Here is a 10,810-nt window from a genome sequence, read left to right as displayed (position 1 = left end):
ACTGTTTTCCTGTAGAAGAAAAAAAAACAACACAAATCTAATTTTCTTTCTGCATTTTCCCCCCCACAAGCAGGCCACAAAGCATTGCATAATACCCCCTTTTCTTTGTCACAGCAGTCTAAGTTGGACTCACACTATGTGGATTGCCGTTTGTCTTGTCTAAAAATGGCATCAATAAACATCAGCAGGCAGCACAAGGCAGCTGCATCTGTCTCCAGATCAAACTACTCCTTTCTTAAACACTGCCCTGCCACCGCTACCACCACAGACCCCAGAGCTCCTGCCAAGCAGTCTGACGCTCCACTTAAATGAAAACACAACTCAAAAGGGCTCCGATTTCAAATACAGTGGGAGGACCTCAACAGAAAGTCACTTAAAACTAAACAGAAAAACAAGTTTTTCCTTAACCGCCTTCTTGTTTTCCTCAGCAGACACACTGAATCAAACTCTACCTGTCGGCCTCCAAATGTGACTAATGACATCAGTAAGTTTCAGTCTGGCCTGTAACAATAACAATTGGATAAAAGAATGCAGGTAGACAAATTGTGTTTGCAGTGTGTCATCAGTACAATACTTTATAAATACTCTCTCACCAAAAATAGAGAAGTGGACAATAGTGGAGCCATGTGATTATGTAACAGTCCTTCCTGCAGAGACGGAAATAAATGTAAATACAAGAGTTGACTTGGTCTCTGCAAGTCCCAACAAAGTAACTGAATACATCAGATATTCCAGGAAATACGTTGAAGCTAAAAAGAATGGGGCAGATTGAGCAGAAGTGGAGAAACTAATCGGAGGAGTGAGTAACAATCTGACCCCAAAGGGTAGTTGTGGTTTTATTACGGAAACAGAGGAGGGAGGAAAAAAGATATGGTGGAATATGGCTGCTGACAATTCTCCTTTGTTGGCTCGCTGAACTTTTTACTTCACAAGGGAAATGAATGTGTTCTCAAGCAGTAAAGAAGAAATTGAAAGTGGCTCAAACTGAACAGAGTGGAAGAGCTATAAATTTACAAACCTCAGGTGAGAACCACCTCCTACCAGAGGTGAGTTTTACTACTTTCATGCGTTATTAAACGTTTATAAAAGCCACATTGTTCCACTGATGTGCTGCTTTGAGCTGTCAACAAAGAGAATTACTGTGCAGCATTGGCCTCTAGTGGTCACAGAGTATACTCACACAAAAAGATTAATTTCAGATAAGTGTGATGGCTATGGGGGGGTTATATCTCATTCGGATTGATCCTCCTTCTATCCATATTTTGAAGAGTACTCGAACAAGACAATGAACGCCAAACTTGTTTCTGTATAAATTGAGATGTGATGGCATGCTCAGTATTGTAGAAAGCAGTGTCATGTGACGGCAGTACCAAACAAAGAAAGTCAATTAAAAAAGTGCTCAAATTTGTAGCCAGTTTAACTTATTTTTGTCAATCGTGAATGTTTACTGATGCTTTAACAAATGCTTTCATCTCGCCTACAAATGATAATTCAAAAAGCTACCGGACATTCGGGAAGAATAAATGCTGAGAAGAATAAATGCTGGTTAACATGAGCGGACAAAATGTTTTCATGTAACACTGGCAGTACATACCAACCAAACATATATAACAAAACCAAATTAAATATATAATCTATGAATTAATATAGAAATCTAAAGTAAAAATGTTAAACCCATTTGCATCAACATGACTTCAATGAATCATGACATACATCAACTCAGAAATACAAACCATTAGGACAATAAGGTCAGGTGCGTTTCTAATTTTATAATACTGTCCCTTTGACTCATATCTGCGATTTGTGTAGTATCTCTCAATTGTACCATATCTTGAGTAACTTGTAAAACACAAAATGTTTCTTTATTACTTTTGTGCACTTGTGTTGTATGCAAAATAAATAAACTATAAATAATACAATCTGATTGTAAATAGAAATATTTAATTAAAACTTTTACAGATTCATAGACTCATCAGACTCATTTTACACCTGTAAAAATTTTTTACATATCAGGTTTTTGTTTGTTTGACACTCCATAATAAAGCACGTTAACGTCACAAGCGTGGGATTTATGAGTGTACAGTCACACTTTGCCGGTAGGGGGCGGACAAGTTTCGACAGGGGGAGGAGACGTACTTCGACCCCGACGGGAAGAAGAACAAACACGTGACGTAGTTAGCTGTTAGTAAATGGCGGTCGTGATCAGGGACAGTAAACATTTCCACAAATACAACTGTAACTGTCACATTATCATGAAAAAAATGTACTCGGCCCTGGCCGACACGCAGAGTGCTCACAAGATGTCTATTTTCGACTTTCAGGTCGGGTCACGCGCCGTGCTGGTTGAAAAAAACCCGCTTCCTCGACGACGAAAACGGATGAATCGGTGAGACGAGGCTGCGGCGTTAAACTCAAGTCCGATAAGTTTGTTTCATGGAGACCGAGGACGGAGAAGTGGACTCGGAGTCGGAGGTGACCGAGCTCCGGCTCAAAGCGGAGTCTCTGAAGCAGGAGCTGAAGGAGTGCAGAGCCGAGCTGTGCAAGCTCCACAAACAACTGAGCCAGTCTGAACGGCTGCAGCGGAGCACCGAGAGCTACAATGAAGACCTGAGGAAGCAGGTGAGAGTCCTGCAGCAGGAAAAACCACCTCCTGCACTCTGTGTTTACAGTTTCAGTCTGGACCAAATAATGGTAGGGCCCTTCAAGCCAGGGATTATTGGGCCCGATTGATGAATAAAACTACGGGCCACGATAACGTTTAAACTTGAAAGTTTCTCTTTGTTGTGGTGCATGATGAAAATATCTATAATCTCACAAAGGCAAACATTTACTATCACAGATGACTACAATCGCAACATAAAGATAAGTTTAATTATGACTTGTGGTGCAAAATGCAGTGAGATCTCTGGTGATTGCTGAAGGGGTCCCTTTTTTTCTTCTTTTTTTTTTGCAGGTTGACCAGCTGAGTGCAGAGATTCATGAACGGAAGAAGAAGGATAAAGACAAAGCCAATAGTGAAACTCAGACAGAAGAATACGTATGGTCAGAATCTGGTGTGTAATCTTAATTTATACATCCATTAAAATCTTCTGATTGTGTTAATAACCTATTTTTAATGTTTCGTCAATATTTATTCCCAGATTATTACAATTACTATTATGGAGGCTACAGTCAGACCAGTGAGACGGAAAACACTCAGGAATGCATTGGTAAAGAAGCAGCAGTGGAAGCAGCAGTGGAAGCAGCAGTGGATGCGGCTACTGGCAGTGAGCCAGCTGAGATTCAAACACCAAAGGAAGTAGCAGCTCCAGATGTTTCATCTCAACCAGAGGGCAGTGTGGCAGTTGCCACTGAGGTGGGTTTTATTAAAAAAAAAACATTTTGTTCATTCTTTTTCAAACTTAAGTAGGTTACTGTCGTTCTAAGTGATCGTAGCCGTACTGCCACATCAAGATGATACATGAATGAAGTTCACACCTTTTAAACTTTGTGATCACGCTGCTGTACAACACGGTGTGTTTCAGGAGGGCGATGCCGGGTCCATTGCTGACATGTTGAGGGCCACTGCTGAGGAGGCCATGACACAGACGGGCTTTGTGTTTGACGAGAATACTGGGATGTATTACGACCACAGCACTGGCTTCTACTATGACTCGGTTTGTCAACCTTTCTCTGTAAAATGAGGTTGCTGGCAGCATAGTGCATTTTAGAGGGAATTCAAATCTTCAGCTGCCCATTTAATACTTTTTGACTTCATATGTTCTGTCTTCCTCAGGCCAGTCAGTTGTATTATGATGCCAACACGGGTATATACTACTACTGCGATGCAGAGAGCGGTCGATACCAGTTTCACTCCAAGATCGAGGTCACTGCTGCACCGGCAGGAGCGGCGTCTTGCCAAGAAAACAGTGCTGCTGAAAAGAAAGTCAAAAAATTCAAGAAAGGAGTGAAGAAAACGTCACACCAAGATGACACGGTAGGTAACAGCCAGATAACCCGGGGAGCCATTAGCCTGTCAATTCTAATTGTGATGGCTGACGGCTGACTTGGACTGTAGCTTTCCTCTAAAACCTCATTGATGTTGGTCTCGGTCTTCAAATCATTTTTAGTCCAGTCGAGAAAAACTGGTGAAGCGTCTAAAACAATATTCTTCTGACTTAGGTGCAAGAGATGACTAACTCTTTGGCAAAAATGAAGATTTGCTTTGACTGGAAAAGTTCTTCCAACAGAGGTATATGTTGAATTTAATGTGCAAAATATCCACAAAAACACATTTTTGTTTTGAGGAACACCTTGATGATGATGATGGGCAATAAAGCAAAAATGGCTCTGGTGGCACCGACTGTAGTAGTTTTATAATGACTACAGCCTGAACGTATTCACCTTTGATTCTATTGTTTTAAGTCAGGCTTTGACCGTTACACATTAAGAAATCAGTTTCATCACTACTATTGAAATGAATAACATTTGAAATTACAACATAAAGTCAGTTAAATGATCACTATGTATCCTCATATTCATAGAAACGGCATTAAAACCTGCTGTGTGTTAGTTGAGATCTATTGTTTTTCACGATTATTGAGGTTTTAATCACTCTAATTAGAATTCCGTTTGTGTAGTTGAATTATCTCTTTACCTTTTCTTGGAAATGCGTTGTCTGTGTAGCGTCACAAGCAAAACCTTCCAGGTTTATATCACAGTTGTGTTGAACTGTAGACACAAAATAGAATTTGGGTTGTCAAGGACTCTTCGTATGGAGGCCAATAGTGAGCGGACTTTGAAGGCTGAGACCACGCAGTGAATTCCCGACCAAAATATGTAGGAGCTACAGTGCAGAGTCAGCTGGCCTGCTGTCACAGGAGATGGTCTCATCTCTCTGCTGACTGTCTGGCAGGAGGTGAGATATAATGACGTGAAGATGGAAGACGAGGACGACTGGGTCGAGCGACCGGCCGCCAAGCGAAACACGGAGTCCAAAAAGCTGAGGCAGAGGTCGTGCAGCCCGGACGCGGCGCCGCGCCGACGAGACTCCACCAAGCGCCGCGAGGAGAGAGACAAGTCTTCACCGAGGAGGAAGAGGCAGAAGAACGGCTCACACCACAGGGGCGCAAAGAAGTCACGGAAAAAAGAGAAGAAGTCCAAGTCTGAAAAGCGTAAGAAGAAGAAAAAGAAGAAGGTGTCTCAAAGCGACGAGTCTGAGGGGAACAGTGAACCAGAGGAGGGGGAGCTCACGGAGTCTGAGAAAGAAGAGTCGGAGTCTTCGCCCTCGCTCTCGCCATCGTCAAGCTCTGCCTCGGGAGAAGGTCCAGAAGCAGAAGCAGAAGCAGAAGCAGAAATGGAAGTACAGAGTCAAGAAGGTGAGCGAGAAGAACAGGTCGAGTTCCAACCATGGAGGTCTCACGTCTTCAGAAATAGTTTGTGTTTGAATCAATGTGTTTCAATGCCTTTAAGTTGTCGTCTGCTCTTTGTCACTTTTTGAGGCCCGTGTGGAAACAATGCAGGCATTTTTTTTTCTTTTCTCTTGCAGTTTGGCCTCCCTGTGTCCGTGTGACAGTCGTCAGGTCTCCCGTGCTGCAGGTGGGCACGTTGTTCATCATCACCGCCGACTCTTCAGCCACCATTGGCAGGTTTGTGCTCTATTCTCCCGTCTTCCATGACCAGTCAGTCTGGACTGTAAAATGTTTTTGTTGCTACTACAGTACCGAACCACAATGTTTTCCCTTTGCAATGTCAAAACCGAAATCACAAAACGAAGTAACATCAAGCATGATGATAGACCTGTGTGTCATGCTGCAGAGAGAAATGTTAAAGTTAAAAACAAACCCAACAGCGCTGTCATGCAGTACCACGCACCAACACAAGATGGTGTAAGGTGGTGTTTCCTGCTGGAGAGAAAGGAGAAGCAGGTTCTGGTTCCTAATAATTCTCCTTTGGTAAAACCAATAAACAATGCAACGGTCATCACCCCTACTGTCCCAGAACAGAAAACACGATTTTATTTAAAAGGTAGAACCAAAGCAAGAGACGGATGTTGGTGTCTGAAGGAAACTAAAGTAAATCGTTTCTTGTAGCATGTTGAGGCTCCAGCTGTTGATGCCGCTCATCATGCATTTATCCACTAAACTGTAATAATAAACTAACGAAGCTATGAGAATGTAAACACCCGGTTGCAGTTCAGTTTTCATTTATGGTCGAATGAATGTGACATGTTGTTATAAACATTCTGTTATTGGTTTAATTACAGTGTTTTGACCATTTCAATGAATCTTCCATTTGGCTCGGCTCCAGTTTTGTTTGTGACTATACCATCATAGCCTTGGTGTGACTCAGAAGCGGGTAATAATTTTACTTATACGAAGAAATAGTTGGCGCAAAATCGGCTTCAAAAATCATGTTTCCTGTCAGCAGGTGGGATTTATTTGGCAACAGATGAGTTGGGCAGGGCGCATTGATGGAGGCTCACCTCACAATTAATTGGACTTTAGAGATCTGCTGCGAACAGGGCTATTTGAGGAATTTCTACAAGAATAGATATGCGCTCATACTGTTATGAGTGTTTGTCTCATCACGAGACAACAATCACTCTGTTCGTCATGTCACAGCTCGGTGAACTCCCTCAGACAACATGCTGTCCTTCTGTTTGCAGAGAGAAAGATATGGACCATGCAATCAGAGTACCGGAGATGGGAGTCAGCAAGGTGCCACTCTCCACACGACGTGAAACGATCTTTGATGTCAATCGGCTCATGTAACCAAATCTCGTCTTTTCCAGTTTCACGCAGAGGTGTACTTTGACCAGGAGCAGCAAGCCTACATGCTGGTGGACCAGGGCAGCCAGAATGGAACGGTCATCAATGGGAACCGCATTTTCCAGGTAAAAGTGTCGCCTCAGCTTGATGCAATTAAAGGGAACGATCTGAGCGTGCCAGTAAAGCTGTCAACAACCTGTCACAACGCAGCCCAAAACCAAATGTGAGCCACATGCTCTGATGCACGGAGATGAGGTGAAGATGGGGGAAACTGTGCTGTCCTTCCACATCCACTCGGGGACGGATACCTGTGATGGCTGTGAGCCGGGTCAGGTGATGGCTCACCTCAGCAAGCACCGCAGAGATGAGAAGACGGGTGAGGAGAAGCGTCCCCTGAAAACAATGATCCAGAACCGTTGTTTGTGTAACTCTATGAGGAAGAGTTAGAATCCTCCCAATATTCTTTAGATTCAGGTTCACGTTCCCAGTTTGAGATTACGCTTGTCTCAGCACGTTCATAAATATAGCTGATGAGCTAAGGTTATCTCTGTTGTTCCTGAAGGTCCTGCTCCTACGAAAGAGGATAAAGAATCACTGCGACAGAAAGAGCTCAAGCACATGAAAGCCAAATATGGCCTGCAAGTGAGTGTCACACCTGTATGAAACTGGTCGCTCCAACCTGTAGCCTCACTCACACGCGTGTATCTGTGGTTTCTGTGTACAGAGCAACGAGTACGAGGAGGCCAAAACCCTGAAGAACTCCAAATACAAGGACAGGGCCGAGTCCCGGCGACAGACGGTGGGCAGTGAGGGCGTCTTTCAACGAGATGACGCACCCGCCTCTGTCCACGAGTAAGTACGCTGATGTTTGCCACAGCTGTAACTCAAGTAGATTTAAGTGTTCATCCAGTATTGCTTCTGTGTCTTAAAGGGAGATCAGCCAAGTCAATAAAGGACGCAAGATGTTGGAAAAGATGGGCTGGAAAAAAGGCGAGGGGCTGGGCAAAGAGGGAAAAGGAATGAAGGACCCGGTAAGAACGCCTGCTGATGTCGTGGGTGGATTTTATTTGGAAGCAGCTAAAACGTTCGACCGCTTTACTTTCACTCTCTTTAACAGATCCAACTGAAAATCAGGAAGTCTCAGGCGGGCTTGGGGGCTGGGGGCGCCATGTCTGTGGATGACGTCTCTTTAACCAAGTCCAAGTCCCAGAAGAACTGGGAGAAGGCACGCGAGAGGTTTGCAGACTCGTGCCACTCGGACTTGCTGTCACCGAAAACGGAGAAGAATAAATCCCCCAAAGCCTGGGTGAAATCGGAGGAGACCGACTCCACGCAGGCAAATGATGAAGCCGGCGGACCAAATTAGAGGCGGCGCACAAATCCTGGAGGATTAAGTCTCCGAAACAAGTGGAGGAAACGTAGAATGTGTCATTTATTCTCTACTTGGAAACGGAAGCATCCAGTCATCTGAACTAATTTCACTCTTGTTCTCAGGAGAAAGAAATAAGACCAAAACGATTTCACCCCCGCGATGTTTCCACTGGTGCAAGACACCATGCCATTGCCTTGCCATTGAGTGTTCTGTACCAACATTTGTCGAGTTGCTTCTGTGAATTGTCTTTACTACAGCGTGTCGGACTGAAGTGGACTCAAAGGGGAGGCGCTGCTGTGTTGCTGGATAGGGAATCTGTCAGCAGTCGAACTCGCAGGACTGATCTCCACAACTGAGAGGACGGGAATCGCCTCCAGCAAATATTCACACAGCAGCGACGTATTTCTCACAATGAAATCACACTTAGGATCCGTTCCGATGACGGCGTAACTGATCTTATTAAACCAGTCACAAGTATCATGATCCCTTCCTTTGTTTGTATTTTTTAAAGTGAAAAATAAACAACATTTCAACATGTTCAATATATTGTCTCTTCAATTGAATTTCTATGACACACTTGTCATATTTTGTATTTGGTTGTAATTGATGTTCTTTCTAGAAATTGTAGTGATTACAACCACAAACTTGTGAGTCCAGTGAGGAAACGTGTCTCACGGTCCCAGCTGTACGCCGCGTTATCTTTAGGTTCCTTTTGAGGGTGTGTGAATATTTGCGTGTGTGTGCAAGTGTACACAGAAGCAGAGGCCAATCTCACGCCGAATGCAAAGCCAATGAACATCTGGCTAGAAGGTCAATGTTGTTGCCGACATGAAAAAGCAAGTATGCAAATGTTCTGAATATTCCGACAGTTAAATAACAAGTAACACGGGACCCAAAATAATACCTTCATTCATTAGTGTTGTACCAGGAAAGATAAGTTTTAGGTTCACGTGCTGCGGCAGTAAAAACAGGTGAATGATCAGACTCACATGACGCTGCTGGTGTGGCTCTTGTAGCTGCCTCGCTTGCCGTCTTTCTTCTGACTTAAATTCCCACCCATGTTCCCTGAAATCGGCTGAAGAATATCCCACGACCGGTATGTATTTCCCTAGAGCGCGAGCATTTCTGCGTAGAGTTGATGAGGTAGCAGTGGCGCTCTGCTATCAGATTTCCTCTCTCCTGACAGGTAGGCCCTCCCTCCTTATGCTCGGCTCCTCTCAAGTCTCCTCCCTCAAACTTTAACGACTCACTGAAAGTAAACAGTCGGCTTGTGATGCTGTCATCGTAATAAAGTCAGGATAAGCGTGCGCCCCGTGTTGCGTGGTTGCTGCTGGGTGAAATGTCTCAGCCATAAAAAGAAAAGATATTAAGTCATGAGATAATGTGAAGTGTGGCTCGGGGCTTTGGAGAATCTAGTTTGACCAGTTCCTGACAGTGCAGGAGCTTTGAGAGGAACACAGGGACACTGTTGTTTCAAGTGCAGCCCGTTCATCACGTATGTCCTTTCAGCTACTGTTTCAAACATTAAAGTGTTTCTCTGTGCTGTCGGGGCGATACAATTCAGCTGACCTGAGGTTTGTCACGCCCCGGTGTGTGCTAATAATATCAGTGATTGAAAAATCTCTTTTGCTGGTTCAGATTAAAGTGTTTGTCGCTGTTAAAACAAACACTGACAATTTGTACTACATAAGCAGTGCCTATACATATTAATTCTGCTATGTCACAGTGAGAAAACTTCATGCCTGAAGCGACGCGCAAGTGGAAACAAGTTTTCTGAAACACAATGTGTGCTCTGGGGGTTTAAAAAGGAGGAATGAGACATTTCTATTACTGGATAATGTGTGTATATGAACTTACTGTGCGCTTGAAGTACAATTTGAGAATTGCGCTGGAGCAAAGCCCTCCTAACAATAGGTGAATGCTGAGTACAGTCTGTAGGGAGAAAAAATAAGTCTGTCACACACGAAGAGGCACAAACACGTTTTTGTACTGTGGGGAGAAACTGCAGTAGTGGGAGAAACCCCAGGCATCCACAGGGAAAACATGCAAATGCCACACAAGGGCCCGACCTCAAACGCAACATTTGTCTTTATAGTTGAGAGTGCAAACCACTACACCACTTTGTGGCCCACATATACACACCAACTACTGAAAAAATGCTGTTGGGAATTATTTCAATTGTTATTTGAAGCCTTTGTGTCTTAACTTGAATGTAAAATCTTCCACCATAATGTTTCTTTTCCTCACAAGATCTAAAATAAGTAGAAGGAAGAACAACTGTGAAGGCGAATGAAGTGAAACTGCCAGAAACTGAATAAATATAACAATTTAATGCTGTTTAATAAACAATAGAGTTGATTAATTCTTGTTTAGAGTTTAAAAAAAGTGGTAATCCGTTGTCAAGTCTTTACATGACCAGGAGAGACTTCAGAGTTCTGCTCTTGGCCCACAAATGGTTTCGGTTCAGACGACAATAACGACACATGAAAAGCAGAACTGAAATCAGCCTGACACATAAAGACAACACAAGGCTGAAAACTCTCTTTCTCTGATTGTCGAGCTTTTATATAACACTTGAAAGCATTAATACAAAACCAAACAATATCAAAAAACAGAAATATACAAATAAAACCAGAGAAATATAACCTAAATTTCAAGATGAACCACTAATCACATTAAGTGGGCCGTG

The 10,810-nt window shown here is 43.3% G+C and overlaps 1 protein-coding gene across 1 annotated transcript; it reads left to right on the top strand.

Annotated features, from left to right (window-relative positions):
• Positions 1-2,160: 2,160 nt before the first annotated feature.
• Positions 2,161-8,599, top strand: aggf1 (angiogenic factor with G patch and FHA domains 1). Its single transcript, XM_080494921.1, has 15 exons — positions 2,161-2,235; positions 2,322-2,619; positions 2,954-3,053; positions 3,141-3,355; positions 3,525-3,656; positions 3,776-3,976; positions 4,895-5,357; positions 5,528-5,627; positions 6,647-6,698; positions 6,773-6,874; positions 6,960-7,125; positions 7,312-7,391; positions 7,474-7,601; positions 7,681-7,780; positions 7,867-8,599. The coding sequence occupies exons 2-15, from the start codon at positions 2,434-2,436 to the stop codon at positions 8,113-8,115; spliced, it is 2,274 nt and encodes a 757-aa protein (XP_080351047.1). The 5' UTR covers positions 2,161-2,235; positions 2,322-2,433; the 3' UTR covers positions 8,116-8,599.
• Positions 8,600-10,810: the final 2,211 nt, after the last annotated feature.

The sequence above is a fragment of the Blennius ocellaris genome (assembly GCF_963422515.1).
Source record: "Blennius ocellaris genome assembly, chromosome: 4".
In the NCBI taxonomy this organism is placed as follows: domain Eukaryota; kingdom Metazoa; phylum Chordata; class Actinopteri; order Blenniiformes; family Blenniidae; genus Blennius; species Blennius ocellaris.
Note: the sequence above shows the minus strand (reverse complement) of the source record. Positions and strands in the feature narration are given on the sequence as shown.

Coding starts and splice junctions, on each gene's coding strand:
- aggf1 (XM_080494921.1), top strand. CDS start 2,434: ATGGAGACCGAGGACGGAGAAGTGGACTCGGAGTCGGAGGTGACCGAG. Junction 3,657..3,775: donor CTGGCTTCTACTATGACTCG/GTTTGTCAACCT, acceptor TGTCTTCCTCAG/GCCAGTCAGTTGTATTATGA. Junction 7,781..7,866: donor GAAAAGGAATGAAGGACCCG/GTAAGAACGCCT, acceptor TCTCTTTAACAG/ATCCAACTGAAAATCAGGAA.